The sequence below is a fragment of the Uloborus diversus genome, chromosome 5 (genome assembly GCF_026930045.1).
Source record: "Uloborus diversus isolate 005 chromosome 5, Udiv.v.3.1, whole genome shotgun sequence".
Classification (NCBI taxonomy): domain Eukaryota; kingdom Metazoa; phylum Arthropoda; class Arachnida; order Araneae; family Uloboridae; genus Uloborus; species Uloborus diversus.
In genome coordinates, this window is record NC_072735.1 from 109,489,296 (window position 1) to 109,506,391 (window position 17,096).

The window sequence follows — 17,096 nt, forward strand, 5'->3', positions numbered from 1 at the left end:
AACAAATATGTAGTTAGCTTGACTGACCAACCGATTGACTGTTAAGATAAGATTACAATTTAATGTATTTCAATCAATAAACGTAAAACCGTTAAGCAAGACAATATTAGCTTCCGCATTTTTATCAAAGTAAGGCACTGATAACCCAATCAAAAAAAAAAAAAAACTATTTTGTGTTTCTTGTTTGAAAGATTTGACGAAATGTGCTTGAGAGAAGTGTTTTGGCATGTAAAAGAACATAAAAACGATTTTTTAAATACTGTACTATTTCAGTTAATGAATGTTTCTGTTTTTTGCATCAAACTTAACAATACTCATGACTGTAACGTAATTTAAATTACCAAATAGGAACACTTTAAACATAAATTGAAATATTGCTTGTTATCTTCAAATTTAATTTTATCCTGATCGTAATCAGATATTCTAACTTAATAGTAAAGGTAACATTAATCATAATAATATTTATTTTAGATTCCTGTTACAATTTTTATATTTGCACACCGAGCGAGCTTTATAAATCATAACGAAATGGTTTTGCGACGACTTTATAATGACAAATGCAACGGAATCAGTTTCTCAAGCTCTAGTTTATATAGTTAAAGTATTACAGTTAGTCAGTCAAGAAAATTCCAGAGATAGAGGCGTGGCTTGGGTAAAGAACCGTTTATAACCACCACTCTTCGTTTTGCTACAGTTGCAAACGAAATTGTATTGTTTAATTGTAACAGTTGCAAACGGAACTGCAGAGTTTGCTGCAGTTGGAAACGAACATTTTACCTCCAATTTGCTGACAACTTAGCAATTTTGTCTCTCTCACTTGTTTATTACCTTATAAATCTGTGCAAAACTTAATAACAGGAAAAAACAACACTATAATAAATGCGTGGCTATGCAACAAATTGCATTGCAAATGTAATATGTGCCATTTTCTCCACTACACGGTTTTGTTTGTAGAAAGACATTTATTAATTTCTGTAAAACTTCTTTCGCTGCCAGTGTTAAGTAAATGCAAGGAAAACAAAAACATCCCTGTTGTCGGTTGTTGTTTAGAGCCGTTGTTACTTTATAGTAAAATCCAAATTATCACTTATATTATTTCTCAAAGTTTTTTCTCGCGATAACGCTAGATTCCTTTAATACTTTATCAAATTTTAAAGCTTCATTTCAAAGATTTTTTTCACTGCTTTCGGCGAAAAACAAAAACACAGTAAATATTAAACATAACGTTTGTTTCGTCGAAAAAATCGATTAATTTTGTTTTTTCTTATACATTGCTTCAATGCATAAGCTCATAAAATGGAGACCCTTTGGCTTAGTCGTTACACCGTGATGCTAATAACGCGAAGGTCGTTCGAATCCATCGCGGATAAATAAAGCGCCGCAAATTTTACTTTTCCTCCGTTGCCAAAAAAATAAAATAAATAAATAAATATATATATTTCAGAAAAATGTTCTTTATTTTGATTACTTTAGCAATACTCAAAATTAAACAAAAAATTGCTCTAAAAGGGGGGGGGGTGAGTTATGGGAGTGAGGTACCCTTGCCGAGATCTTATCCGCCGGAATGGAAAACGTTTGCATGCATCACTGAAAAGTTTTTCGTCTCCTACTTTCCCCATCTCAAAACCCCGCTTTTCAATTTTTAATTTTTCAATATCTATGTAATTATTTTATTTATTTTTGACTTTTTGCATTAAGTCTCCTTTGTTTGTACTATGCCTTTTTCTTCTTTTTCTTAATTTTACAGGAAAGTAGGCTTTAAAAAAATAATAAAATAATAATTAAAAAAAAAGACAACAGCTGTGTTTCTTTTATGAATTTTACTTTTATTTTCCATCCGGTTTAAAGAAATTTTACTTTTTCGAGCAACTATTCACAGACATTTGAACTTTTTACGTATAAAACAGATTAAGGTTTACTACACACGAGGCAACTTAGTTGAATCAACTGTTGAAAAAGTTGCCGGTCAACTAGTTGCTCGGTGTTTTTCGTTATCTTCACACGAATCAACTTAGTTGAATCAACTGTTCTTGTAATTAGCCAAATTTGTTAGAGCAGTTGTTCCAGAACGCTGTTAAAACTGTACCGAATAGTTGATGCAACGGAATAGTTGATGCAAACCTAACCTGGTAGCTTCGTATTGCTGTGATTAGAATCATGGTAGCCTTCACAATGCTGCCAGGTTAGTTTTGCCCCAAACTAGTTTCCTCTTATGTAGAGCAAATACTTGACAATGTCCAGAGGTGTTGAATCAACTAAAAAGTTGATTCAACTTACTGGGATGAGAACGGCAGTGGCACGTGTGACTGACAAGTTGACGCCGTGTGAAGGATGGCGGGTGATTCCCCCACTTTTTTACCAGGTTACACACTTCCCCAAAACTACCCGTTCGAATATTGGTTCAACTAAAGCCCTGAATCGTAGAATAAAGTAGCGACACGTTCGCCATCTTGTGGCTAAAACATGCTTTCTTCTATGTCTGCTATGATGAAATAGCGTGTTTTGCTTCTTGCTTGTGGTTTCTTATTAACCCCCCTTGTTAATCCACAATCAAGAAGCAAAACAGGCTAGTTCATCTAGCAAAATCGGAAGAATGCGAGTTTAGCCCCAAGATGGCGGATGTGCTACTTCTTAAGCTGCGAGGTAGGGCTTCAGCTTCATCAAGTCGCAGTCTTAGTAAAAGTTTTAGTATAACTTTGCAAATTTTACTACTCACATTAAAGATGCATTCAAAAACTTGAGCAGTTTAACGTACTGCACTGTCATGGAGTCATTCAGTGTTTAATTCAGATTTCTGTCGCCTCTTTTGGAATAACGCAGAATATTGCAGATTGCTTAGCTACTTCATCCAACATAATTTTCACGGCACCATCCACATTTATAATATCAGTTTCAGTGACAAAACATCGGCAGGTGCTTTGTACAGGTTAGATAGCATAAATAATGTCAGGTTTCTCATTGCTTTCTTCTTTAGAAATAACTATTGTTCACTTTTACTAAGTTAAAGGTTTTGAGTGCATTCCTTATGCTTACAGAAGCGTTCAGCACTGCATTCAATCTACTCCAGAGGATTTTGCAATCTGTAATAATATACTTCCAAAATTTTCTCTAAAGAAAATTTTCTGTGTTTCAGATTTTTGTCGTGGTTTGCTTTTTGATTGTATTTTCTTAATAACCCCATGTTAATCTACAATCAAGAAGCAAAACATACTATTTCACCATAGCAGACATCGATGAAAGCATCGTTTAACCTCAAGATGGCGGACGTATCGCAACTTAAGCTACAATCTAGGGCTTTAGATTCAACTTAGTTGTTTCGTGTGGTAGACCTAAAACTGTATAACTTCTCATTATGAGTAAATGCCTTCTTACATCCTCATATATATAATAGCGAATTCACTGATCGAGTAACGCTGACGTCACCAACAATGAAACTCGCGCACGCGCATGATAAATTGATAATGATTTTTGGTTATGCTTGACATGCAGGGAAATGATTTATTTTGACAAGGCTGAACTGAATCCGGTAACTTAACTGTTTTACTGGTAAGACTGTGTCATTTCAGGGGAATGAGGAAACGAAAATGTAGTCAACGATGAACGCTATCTACTGAAGTTCAGGGTTAATCCACTGGAGTTAGGGTTAAAATTTTAACGATCAAACTATCACCAAACAGGCAATTGCTTCGTTCAAATGTAGAAACAATTTTCACCCGTCATAACCATGACGGGCGGATTTCTAGCGTACTAATAATATCGCAATGGGAAACTTGATTTAAGCATCAAAAATTCTGCGCGTCATTGGAATATTGCTTGGAAGTTTAGAAAAATGAATGAAATGTATCCTAAATTCGTTTATCTTTTCTTTCACTCTTGTCGGTAATTTATATTTTTCAGTCCACCGATATTTTTAATCTGTTATTTTTCCAAGTGACTTATCTTGACAGCACGTCATCGATACGCAGTTTATCACTGTTTGTGTTGCACCGTTTCATACCCAAACAGTTCATTAAAACCGTTTTATCTCTTTTTTGCTATATAATACAGATTAAGAATGTTGAAAATCAGATTTCAAGTGTCGAAAATTTGTCTTCACTTCCCTTTCGGTGCGAAAAAATCGAGTTAAAATACAACAAACTAGTGTAAAATCCGAACCTATTTCATTTTAATTTTTGGAAGTATGAAACAATCAAAAAGTCAATTCTGTTTTCCGTCTTCTCCCTTATTTTCTTTCATTGAATCAAATTATAGGACTCCATTTATTTCAAAAAAATATAAATGTTTTTGAATTTCATGAAGTCATATAGTTTCTGTCAAGCATCATATATGTTTCTTTTTCTCCGCGAACATAGGATGTGTTTTGATTTCAGGAAAAGAGGTTCTATGAAATAGCTTTGCTCAAAAGCAGGACTAAAATGTTTAACAAAAAGTTAAAGGAAACGTGTGTATATAACCATTGACCGTTTACATACCTGCAAGCTTAACTATCAGAAATGTTGACTGTAATTTTAGGCAGTTTTTATTATTGTTATTATTATTATTATTATTTTTAATATTTTACATTTTTTTTGAGTTTTATTAACAATATTTATTTTTTTTGTGCTCAACCCATTTGTTTGGGAGGGATATTTTTACAACATAAAGAGCTCATATTTGCACTTTATGTTGTAAAAATTCGTGATATGTAAACATTACGACACTTAAAAATTACTTTAAATATTTCTCGAATTTTACACTTAGGCTTTTAATTGTGATGTATTTAAAAATAAGGAACCATTATGTTCATATAAATTATCAACTATCTCAAAATAATTAAAAACTTGAAAAATAATAATTTGTACATATGACCGTACGGTCACGCCCTCCAAACGTAAATTTCATATTTTTTTAATACGACAAAACTTTTTGGAAAGTTAATACTTCATTATATGATACATAACGGTTCCTTATATTCGAAAATATCGGAATTCAAACCCAAATTTTAAATTCGGGGAGTAAAGGGCAAATAAATTGGTAAAAATGTACCATTTGCAAAGGGATTGAGCGTTAGAATTTCGTTGTTGAACAACGCTCACGAACACAATAAATTCGATATGTTTTTTCAATTAAAATTGAATCGATCAATCGCATATCATAACTTTTTGCTATTTTTTCAGCCTGCTCAAGATGTTGAAATTGAAAGATATAATAAGTATGGACAAGTTTATGGGTAAGTTCTTTGTTACATAAAAGTTAGTTCTGACATAAAAGTTAGTTCTACGTACTGTCTAAGGGACAGTCTACTAAACTCCCTTGTCACCCTCTTAATTTCGTAACAACTGCTGTTATCTTTTTTATAAACGTGGTGTCTAGGTATAGTGAACCGGATATACGCTAACGAATGAGACCGCTCCCAACTCCACCTGGTGGAGAACTGCGGAGTTACAATTTTGTATCTCGGCTACAGATTGAGATAGAGTAAAAAAGTGATTTACAGAGTTGTAGAGTATCATAGATTTGGTACAAAAAAATACCTTGTGAACATCAATGCAAAGAATAGAACGCTAAAATGCGCATTTGTTTTTCTGTGATTTCCTACCCTGTGATCGTGAGAAAGTGATCTGAGATAGAAAAAGAATGACAAGACGTAACAATGTAACTTCATTTGACATTTCGGTATCATGTTTTATCCGGAAGATTATTATTTCTTCTTCCGTCCAAATTTCGTGACGTCACTGGAACGTAAATCCGGGACGTTTACGTGAAATCACAAAAACCAAATGCACGTTTTTAACCGTTCTATTTTTCACATCCATGTCCGTGAGGTGTCTTTCCGTACTAAATTGATACCCCTTGCAACTGCACTTTACCTGCCCACATCAGCATTGTTCAAGTATTTGAAAAACAGTTAGAACATTCAAGTGATAGTAAGTGACTCTTGTTTCTGTTTAGGCATTTTGAAGGTTCTCGTCCTGTCATCTCAATAGGAGATCCAGCCCTCTTGAAGAACATATTGGTCAAGGATTTCCCTTCTTTTTCGTCCCGAAGAGTAAGAAATTGTAATGTAAAATGCATCACATACAGGGTGTCCTGAAAAAGACTGACTGTTTTTAAAATTTTATAACAGGGAAACGGTAAATGATAAAAAAATAATTCTTGCAGAAAATTCATGTGGTGGGTCGTAAATGTTTTTCCTCTGAGTTCCAAATTTTAGTTGAAATTTTTTCCAATAGATGGCGCTGCAGGTAGTAAGCCCGTAAATCAGAAAAAAAAATTGAAAATTACGTTATAATTTTTCGAAAATAAAAAGAACAAAACAATATTTTCAAACAATCGTTGGCTGTAATCCCCTGTCGCAATCGGAGGAAAAATCGGTGAATTTCAATTCTTCTTTTTTGACTTACCGGCTTACAATGTGCAGCGCCATCTATTGAAATATTTTTGAACTAAAATTTGGAACTCTGAGGGGAAAAAAATTAGGGCCCACCACATGAATTTTCTGAAAGAATTTGTTTTTTTTTTTCACTAACCGTTCTTCTGTTATACATTTTTAAAACAGTCAGTCTTTTTCAGGACACCCTGTAACTATTTATCTTGGGGAGAGGAATTGCTCAGAAGGTCGTATAAAGCTAAACATTAAGAAGTTACGAATATGCAGAATGTTTTTCGTTTAAAAAATTTTGTTTTTGAAGTTTCATACAGAGTTTGTTTTTAAGATAATTTTCCTAAATAAGTTAATATTACTACACTGCTATAAATATGTTAATTTGTCATAGTCCTTACTAATTCAGACAGGCTAAGAAAAAATCTTACCTTCATAATCTCAGAAGTTTTTGAATTTAACATGCGTTAAATTTTCAAGAAAAAGAAAGCTACAGTCATATTTTTGTTTTTCCCAAAAAGTTCCTTGCCCATGGTCCGAGATACAGTGGGCTGAAGATGACATCCTCGGCACCATTTCTCGCTAGTGATTTTATTTGCTTTTCAATTTTCAAGTCAAAACTTCAAAAGCACATGTTCGTAACTGTAGAAAATGGTTGTTTTTATCACATCCGTGGACATTATATCTGTAGACAAAGTTTGTCCATAGATTTGGCAGTAACAAAGTAATTTAGATAACTTAAAATATTTGCTCGCTTGATCTGAACCACTATAATAGCATAATTACTTTAAGATAGATCTAACTTAATCTTAAGTATTTAACATATTAGGAGAAATTTTATTTTTTTAAAAAAATTAGCAGCAAAATTCCTGCTTTTTCTGAGAATAATACAGTAGCACTTGAAAATAGGATTCGTTGATTAGAGTGCTCATAGGTAGTGCACTCAGCACAAACACATCAAGAGAGAGAGTAACAAATAAAAATGCAACAAGATAAAATTTAAAAGTTTCGACAAAATGTTTAAACTGCTTTATCTCCGGAAGGGTGAACAATATTTTGTTGAAGTTTCTTTGTTTTAGAGACGCTACCTCCCTCTTCAAAATGACATGCACAATTGATGATTTTTCTTTTATGTTACATCCTTTTAAAAAATAAATTTTTAGCAAATTTTGATTTTTTTTCAACATTGTCAACTTCAAAATTTAACATTTTCAAAAATACTAGTTGATCAGCATCACTGATAACTATATTTCTTGGAAAGGAAAGCTTCTTGAGTTTTACAGGTTTTAGTTGCATTTGAAAAAAATGTGAGGGGGCGGGGGGATTCAGAAAATGTATGTACGTTACTGTATGTCATGCGTTAGTCATTTTTTTTTTAAACATTGACTTGCACATTTGGGATATAATGTATTTGCACCCAAGAAATTCAATTCTTGTGTTTTTGAAAAATGTTAAAGTTTAGCTATCGGGAATGTTTTGTCACTATGGGAGTGTTTCCTTCAATCAAAAAAACTACTTCTAGTCACTGAAATTAATTAAAAAAAAAATAAATAAATAAAAAAATTTTTGAATTTTCAAAATTAATTCGAATTCTGAAATTTTGAATTCAAATTATGTTTTTCGCAATCACGAGTTGCGACAGGGCCCTACTCATTGAGGGCTATTGTTTCTAGAAACAGCTCCTGTCCCCCCAAACCTACCCGTCCTCCTAGGCGGTTACGTGTGTGCGTGTGTGTGTATATGTAGGCACGCGTGCGTTCATGTGTAGGCTTGTGGGTGTGCGTAGACCAGTGTGTATGCACGTAGGCGTGTGTGTATGTGTGTAAAGGCTTGTGTGTATGAGCGTGTGTGTGTGTGTGCGCGCGCGAGTGTGTGTAGGACATGGACGCCTCCGACCAGGAGAAGCGGATGGCTCAGGACCGGAGCAGCCGCGCCGCCTGCAGAGGCCGGTGGGCGGTGGTGCTGGTGTCCCTGGTCCAAGCTGAAAAAGGAACCAGACGCCAAGGACGGTCATATAAAAGCAATAAGCAATCGTGATTGCCCCAAAAAAAAAAAAAAAACATGGAGCCGGAAAAAAAACTTTTATTTTCCCAACAGTTATTTTTTATTTAATTTTCTTTATGTCTGAATCTGGAAATAAGGCATGATCTATAGCGTCACAAGTAAGGTACTTGCATGCTACTCTATTGGCGTGTTGAACGTTTACGCCTGTTGTCAACCGCGTTGCCACTACATGAGAATAAAGAAGCGAATTAAACATTGCGCTCTGCGCTAAAATGAAATTGACTCTGCGCATCGATTAAAAACATTTAAAAAATGTGTTAAATTGTGTCAAATTGTTTTAAAAATGTTTTATTCCTGTGTTTTTAAGCATGCTCTTTCAGAAAAAAAAATGCTTTTAAAGTTCCGTAATCAACCCAATTACAATTCAATGTTTAAAACTATTTCAAGGACAAACGGGGGGGGGGGGCAATTTAGTCACTAACATGATGAAAGTGATTGGTATATAACATGGAACCAAGTCCAGGTGCTAGATTTCTACAAATAAATTAGTATTTAGTTCTTCAATTCTTAGATTTTATATGCTCTAGTAAATAAATTTCAACGATATCTTTCACGATAAATCGAGATAAAATCAAGCTTTAAATTTTGTCCTGAAAAAACACCCTTTTTTTGTTTCAAGAAATTTGAAGTTGGCGATCCTGTTTTTGATAAAATGGTATCCATACTACAAGGCGAAGATTGGAAAAGGGTTCGCACCATCATCACTCCCACATTCACAACGGGGAAAATTAAGAGGGTAAGTTCATAGTTTTTCAATTCCTCTTTTGCAAAAATTGGGATTGTTTGGTTATTAAAGATTGCAGCGTAATAAAGTATAACTGTATTTTTATTAATTTAACGTTTTCATAAATTAATGTGAAAAAAATTACGGTTCTATGTGCTGAAAAATAGTGATTTCATGTATCATAAAGTAATTATAGAAGTCTTATGGTAATTTGATGAAAGATCATAATTGAATCGACAGGTTTGAAAAGGGCCTGTCGATAGTCCAAAAATCGAATTTTTGGGAAATTAAAAAAAAAAAAAACTATAAATTTCGTAAATTTCATTCAATATCTTCCGGCTTTGTACAGAGTTTGAGAGCTCGGTTAAATGTTTTATAGTGTCGTGAAAAAAATATTGGAACTACTTAGAATTTTTATAGATCGGGTAGAAGTTGTTGGATTTATTTCCTTCTTAAAACTTATGACAATTTATCGGGGTGAAAATAGCAAACAGCTTTTGAAATTAGTAAGAAATTATTACTTTAATAAACTGAAAATTACAAAAGTGAAAAAGTTAAATTATGAGAAGTAAATATTAAATTATAAAGAAAAGAAACACAAAATCCATCATCCAAATGATCTTAATCCTGGTGAGATATTAATAAGCCAAGTCACCATTACACCGTAAAATGGTTTCTTTTCGTCTGAAATGTAACAAAGAAGTTTTTTCAGATCATCCAATTGTTTAGGATTTATTGCAAGTTTAGAGTTTTAAGCTGGATCCGTGGGGAATTTCACATCAGTTCTTGTTTTTTGCAAGTTTTAACTTCTTTTGACTGGGCCATCAATGAACTCACGAAGTAGTTACATATCCTGCAGATTCATATATTAAATGTCTATATTTCGAAATTGCGAATGTCTCCGTTTTATCAATATTACGAACGCCCCCCCCCCCCCCCCATTGTAGGAAACCTCAAACTTCATACACTTCATCAGAATCTCCCAATGACACTGTTAAATAAGTTGTTAAATAAGTTAACAATCTTTATATATTAATAGGCAAGCCGTTTTCTTTCGGTACCGATTCCTCCGCTGTTTGTAAACCGATTTCCTTCATTCTTTTTTTGTTCAGTAGCTATTGCCGAGTTTTAGTGTCATCAATAAAAATTTTTGAAATCGAACGCTAATTAACGGAGATATTAATAAAAAACGCATTTTCGTCTTAAATGTCTCTTTCTACGCGAACGGATGGTCCAATTTTTTCGAATTTGATATGGCTGGAAAGGTCTTTAAAAAATGCTCCCAACGAAGAAAGGGTCAGGGCGCCCAAGGTCCAATAACCTAAATCCACTAGAAAAAAAATTATAAGCGTTTTTTAGTTAGCGAAACTCAAAAATTTTAATTTTATCTCTTTTCCATTGTTGAAATTCATTGTTGGAAGCGTGAAACATTAAGTTTTAATTCATTTTTTATACCGCTTTTTCTACACGAAAAATGCATTTTAATGCTTCGAGCTTGGAATGGTTGGAAAGCTCGTGAAAAATACTTTAAAAAACGCTAATGGCATCAGTGAATGGCATTTCATTGCTTTTGACGACATGTGCAGAAGCGTAAAAAATGAATTTCAATCTGTGCACCGATTAAATTAATTGTTAAAAAATATAATTTTTTCAAATTATTTAAAATATAGTTAAAACCTATGTTTTTAAGCATGCTCTTTCAGAAAAAATAATACTTTTAAAATTTCGAAAATGACCCCTTTACCGAAATATCTCTTTTCATCCATTTATTTTGAAATTAACAGACAAAAATAAAAATTGGAATAATTTATTACTGTTTGTTATTGCGTACACATATAAAAATTGCATGTTTCCAGATGTACAGTGAACATGAGTAAGAGTAGAAATAAAAACGTTGGAAATAGTTAAAATCATACAAATTTTATCAAATATTCATTTATGAATATGGTCGAGTTTCGACCACTGGGCGAACACTAGTAAATAATTAATTAATCATAATTTGATGGAAATAACGATATAGACTTTGGCACACTGAAAAGACAAAGTTTTGTAACGAACATATAATAAACATTTAAAATAGTTTTCTCAATTGGTTAACTACTCGTGCTGCAACCTAGCGGACCAATTAATTATAAGTTCTAGGAAGGAAATAATTCCGGGATTTGTTTCCTTCTTACACCTGAAGCTAAACTCAATGTTCTATAACCATCTCTAGGGAATGTTTTTTGTTTATTTCTTACCGGTCACATGTAGATTGAAGCTAGGAGATTTTTTAGATTGCAAAAAAAAAAAAAATACATTTTTGGTTTTTATTCCCTTCTTAAACCTGCCAATTCAATTATGAGTTAAACCATTTTTCATAGAATTGGCGAAACAAAAAAAATGGCGTCATAGCATTGCACCAGATTTTATTGACCAAAAATGTGCGGCTTTTTAAAATACAGCACACGTCATGGGTTAGAAAATACTTGAATTACAACTCTGATTTATTTGTAGCAAGATATACAGAATCGGTGTTTCAACTTAAATACCATACTAGTTAGTACACTGGAGCCAATATCTTTAATTTTCACTTATTATAATTCTTTGAAACGCTGTGCTAAGTTGAGTGTACCATTACTTATACGTAGGACAAATTCAGGTCATATACGACAGCGTGTGGTGTCAAACAACCATACTTCTTAAGTACTTAAGCAGCTGCTGTCAGCATCTCTTTAGTGCCTAATATATAGAAGTACTTACTGGGATACCTAGTGCCATATTTCGTTCCAAAATAGATGAGGGATTCATCTACCATTTGCACCACATTATAGTAAAACTATTTTGACACCTGGCGCCTCTTGACTTCTAAATGCTTCAGTTCTACTTAGAGTGTCATTGCTTCCGAATTTACCATTTTTTCCGAAACCATTCGGATTCGATAGCTCTTCTGCTGCGGAAACACATTAACACTCTGTTTTGTAAAACAGGTTTTATTATATTGCAAACATTCAAATGCTAATGAGGAAAGCTGCAATTCTTTCATTTCTTGTTTCTTTTTGCGAAAAAGAAAAACAATAATTACAATGTAGGCTTTTAAACAATGCAAAGTATTAAAATAATCAGTAATCCAACGTTTTGAAGCACAAAAATTGCAAATTATTGCAGACACGTGTTTCGGTGTCACAAGGAGCACCTTTTTCAATGCAAAGAAGTGTGAGCTTCTGGATGAAAGGTCATCAGAGAAAAGCACCGAACACCTTGTAACACCGTAACATGTGTCTTCAATAATTTGCAATTTTTGTGCTTCAAAATGTTGGATTACTGATTATTTTAATTTTCAGCACAAAGGTATTTATTCGCTATAATGCAAAGTGTACTAAAAATACAAAAAAAAAAAAAAAAATTCTGGCAATGATCATCTTTTTATATCCTGTATTTCAAATGTTTTTTTTCTGACCCATTTTTTTTTCGTAACACTTGTTTTCAATATTTTTGACCCTCATAGAAGCATAATAGTTAAAATGTAGGTTTTTGAATCGAAGAATAATGCAAGATGCATTAATATTACTAAGTAAGAAAGAGGTAAATAAATAAATTTTTGAACATGGTTATCTTCTTATATCATGTATTTTACATATTTTTTTCTCACCCCAGTTCAGGAAGAAGGGAAGAGAAAGAGAAAATTTCATACAATTAAAGATCTATTTTGCGCATTATTACGATGACTTGTGTTAAATAACACAATTTTTTAAAATTTAAATTAAATTTTTTTTAATGAAGAATAAATTTAATTCCTCATGTAGGAAGCAGCAATATATATTTAAGGAATAATTTAATTTAAGACTGTTCGAGGGACGCTTACGAGTGTCTTAGTGACGATGTATGTTTATTAAAATATTGTGTTCATACTCTTTTCACTGTTCAAAATTTTAAATTACGCGAGGGGTATTGCAACGCATCCCTTGCGTAAGTCAAGACTCCACATCATATGGCGCATAACAAAATGTGTTTGTTCTGAGGTTGGTTCTTAAAGTTTTTGACATTGCTATATCAGATAAAAGTTCTTGCTACCTCAATATATTTTTTACTCTTCTTGTTTGAATGTTTACAGATGGTGAAAATTTTCAAAGAATGTGCAAATACGTGTGTCACGAATTATAAAGCTTACGCGGAACAAGGAAAACCTGTTGACTTAAAAAAGTAAGAACAAGTTCTTTTGTAGCACTGATCGCTGTTCGTACTTTATTGTTTTTCCCTATACAAAATTATAGGTGATGAAAAAAAAAATGCGGCTCTCAGAGTTTTTAAAAATTTTAAAAGATATTGACATTTAAAAAAATGTTTGGGGTGCATTTTTTACGCGTAATTTCAGTTCGGAAATTTAAGTAAAATTAACACCGAACCTGCTAATATGCTTTAATTAATTGACAACATATAAATACGAATGCAAATTAGTGCAGACACATGTTTCGGCGTTACAAGGAACGCCTTTTTTTTAATGCAGAAAGTAATGAGATTATGGATGAAAAGACATCCAACAAAAGCTTTGTCGGATGTCTTTTCATCCATAAGCTCTGTTTTTTTTGCATTGAAAAAGGCGTTCCTTGTAACGCCGAAACACGTGTCTACAGTAATCTGCAATTTGTGCTTTTTGACGTTGTTATTTCTTTCGGAATATCAGGTGTTTAATCATTTTAAACAGAAAGCAATCTTTGATTAATCGCTACCAGAGATCAATGAGTGCACTGTATGTGGCTCGCGAACCACATTTAAACGATATTCTAGTCATGGCCCCACTTGATTTTTAAAGGCCTAGACAATTTATGACTTTTCTAAGTTAAACCGGTGCAACGCTTGAAATTCATGGCAAATGCGAAATTTCATGTGTCGTCGATTTTGATCGCAAAAGGTGCTGAACCCAATCCTGTGTATACATCAATCAATGGAAATTTTGATTGTATGAATGGAAAAGAGGGATTGCCTGTAGCGACCTCTTTGTTGCTATGAATTTCAGCTATTGTAACGGCTAGAACCCCTGGGCCTTAGTCACGGCCTATAAGAATCAAGTGAGGCCATGCTCAAGTTCATCCCATATCCACTAACGGTGCATACATTGAACTCTGGTAATGAAAGGTATAACTTTCTGTTTAATAAAGTGATTAAATATCTCACATGACATTTGTTTTTCTTATCATGACGATATAGCGATTACTTATAACTGGAAAGTCGCCCGTCAAGATATGAGGGGTGAAAATTGCTTCTACATTTGAACGATGTCATTGCCTGTTTGGAGATATTTTGATAGTTCAAATTGTAACCCTAACTCTAGTGGATTAACCCTAAACTCCAATAGGTAGCGTTCAATGTTGATCATTTTTTCGTTTCTCCATTCCCCTGAAATGACACAGTCTTACCAGTAAAGCAGTTAAGTGACTGGATCGAGTTCAACCTTGTCACAATAAAGCTTTTCCATGCATGTTAAACATTACCAAAACATATTATCAAATTATCATGCCGTGGGGCGAGTTTCATTGTTGAAACTCGCGGGTCACTCGATCATTGGCTATTATACATATGAGGATAGCGTAGGAATGATGTGAAAGTTTTTTTAACTTCATATTCGAATTTAGTTTTGCGTTATTTTGGCTTTGCTAAAAAATTTCTAGGTGTACGAATACTGTTGGGTGCAACTGTACATGTTCATACCCAAAGCTGTGTTATTAGACCTTTTTTTTTTGATAACTTAGCTCACAATTTTAATAACGTTGTATTCTTTTGTTTGACAAAAGATCTATCAATTTTGGCATTAAGCTCATTTCTTCATTCCCCTGAAATGACAGTCTTACCAGTAAAACTGTTAAGTTGCCGGATCGAGTTCAGCGTTGTCTAGAAATGAAAACAGTAGGAAAAAACGGAAAATTTCCGAAAAAACGAAAAAAAAAAAACATTTTTTTCCAAAGGGGTTAATTTTCACTCCGGAAAAATTGAAAAAAAATGATTTTTTTCAACTTTTCAGGAAGTTTTAATTGAAATTTTGCGCAAAAAGTAATCAGAAATTTCTCATACTTAAATTCTGATGTCACCCCCTCCTTGTATGTCAATACAGTCCTTTAAAATACAGCCTAACTTTGATAATGCAAGTTGTTGTATGTTAATATAATTTGTGTATAGATCAAGAAACTAATTTTTGCAAAAAAAGAAAAAAAAATCAATATCCTTACTAGGCAAGCAATTTTCCATGTAACTTTATTGAAAATGAATAAATTAACAAATCACTAAAAACAATAATATAAGAAGACCTTAAGCAATCAATAAATTAATTGGTTTCAAACTGGCCGCCTTTTAAAGCAATACAGAGTTGCAATTGTTTATTGAAATTTTCATTCAAGGGCCGCAAGTCCTGTAATCAATCCTATTCCCTATAAAGCAACTGGTTTAGAGAATTCAAACTTATGTATAGTTTAGGGTAGACCTTTGACTCTAAAAAATGAGATTGAGGTCTAGTTAGTAGAGCGGCAACTCTAAAGTTAATATCATGTCAAAAACAATGCGCCTTGCCCCACCCTTGTCTTTTTGGCCGTATGAACTGGTGTGGAGTCAAATTGAAATGTCTAGTCTACATTAGAGACCCTATAGTGGATATGTTTGGATTTTGGCGATGCATTTTCTGAGGTACTTGGAGTGTCTACAGACCAAATTCTATTGTTCTGGGGTTTATGAGCTGGTTGAACGCTAAATCAGTGAAAGGTATCGCTTCCAGCGTGTGCTTGCGACCTTAGTGTTGTTCCCATAGGATATACCCCATATACGCCGTATACTCTCAAACATTTTTCAGACGTATAGCGTATACCCTCAAGTTTCAAAAATTTTCATATTATGACATACTAGCAGTACGCGCACAGCGATGCCCATGCTAAAAATTTAATGGAAGTCCGTTGCATAAAAGAAAAAAAAAAAAATTGACGCCCCCTCCCCTTCTGAAGTAAAATGATCATTTTTCTTTGTATAAAATGCGTACACTCCTTTTCAAAGGAAAAAAAAACCTATTAAAGTTTCTTTGGAATTTAAAACTTTTCGTCAAATCATTAAAATAGATTTACAGTTGCTTTAAAACTCTATTTAGTGAATGAAGCGTTTTTTACTGCAATTTAAAATATTTGGCCAAATAAACAAAAAAAGACATCAAATAATCTCTTTCAAATGTAAAAATAAAGGGTGTCCCAAAATTAACGCAAGATTTGAATTTGTCACCATTTTTTCCATAAATTGTTGCCAGCCATGAAAAAAGAACAATTTGACAGTTGAGAGTTTAGGGTTAGTAAAAATGAGGGGTTATTGTACCATACAGCTAGAGAGAGTGAAACATTTCAATTACTGCATAAGGCATTTCCTAGTCGCGTACTCTCTCATTTCCGTCATCAGAATTGGCGCCCTAGATCGTGTGATTTAACATTTTTAAATTTCTTCTTATGGGGTTATTTGAATTCAAAGGTCTATGTCAACAAGCCCACAACCACCCGTGCATTACCGTGTTGCGATACCGAGCGCCAATAACAGTAACTGCTTGACCAGCCTCAACTTTCATTATTTTTGAAACAATTGTTCAATAATGAAAGCGCGTTATTGTATCGTACAACGCTCCATTTTTGATTACCCTAAACTCTCAGCTGTCAAATTGTTCTTTTTTCAGGGTTGCCAACCATTTATTGCAAAAATGGCGGCAAATTCAAATCTTGCGTTAATTTTGGGACACCCTTTAGTTCCGCAACTCTATTGTTTATCGCCAAACTCGCCCAGCAACCACGCTCTCATTATCCATCCGTCTGACAAAAAGAAAAAAAAAAAAAAAAAATCTAGTGGAGCATTTAAAAATCATCGTCAGAAAAAGGGAAGAAAATGTACATTTCACTCGGATAAAAACAAATCAAAAGTTTCTTTTCTTCCACAACAAATCGCCAAAACAAT

General features: G+C 33.4%; 1 protein-coding gene across 2 annotated transcripts in view; it reads left to right on the top strand.

Moving 5' to 3' along the window:
• LOC129222877 (cytochrome P450 3A8-like) overlaps positions 1–17,096 on the top strand; it is an 87,959-nt gene that overhangs the window by 25,710 nt on the left and 45,153 nt on the right. For both annotated transcript variants that reach the window (XM_054857437.1, XM_054857436.1), the window contains exons 3-6: positions 5,157–5,209; positions 5,932–6,028; positions 9,045–9,161; positions 13,243–13,331. In XM_054857437.1, the coding sequence (XP_054713412.1) occupies positions 5,157–5,209; positions 5,932–6,028; positions 9,045–9,161; positions 13,243–13,331 (356 nt within the window). The remainder of the gene's footprint in view (positions 1–5,156; positions 5,210–5,931; positions 6,029–9,044; positions 9,162–13,242; positions 13,332–17,096) is intronic.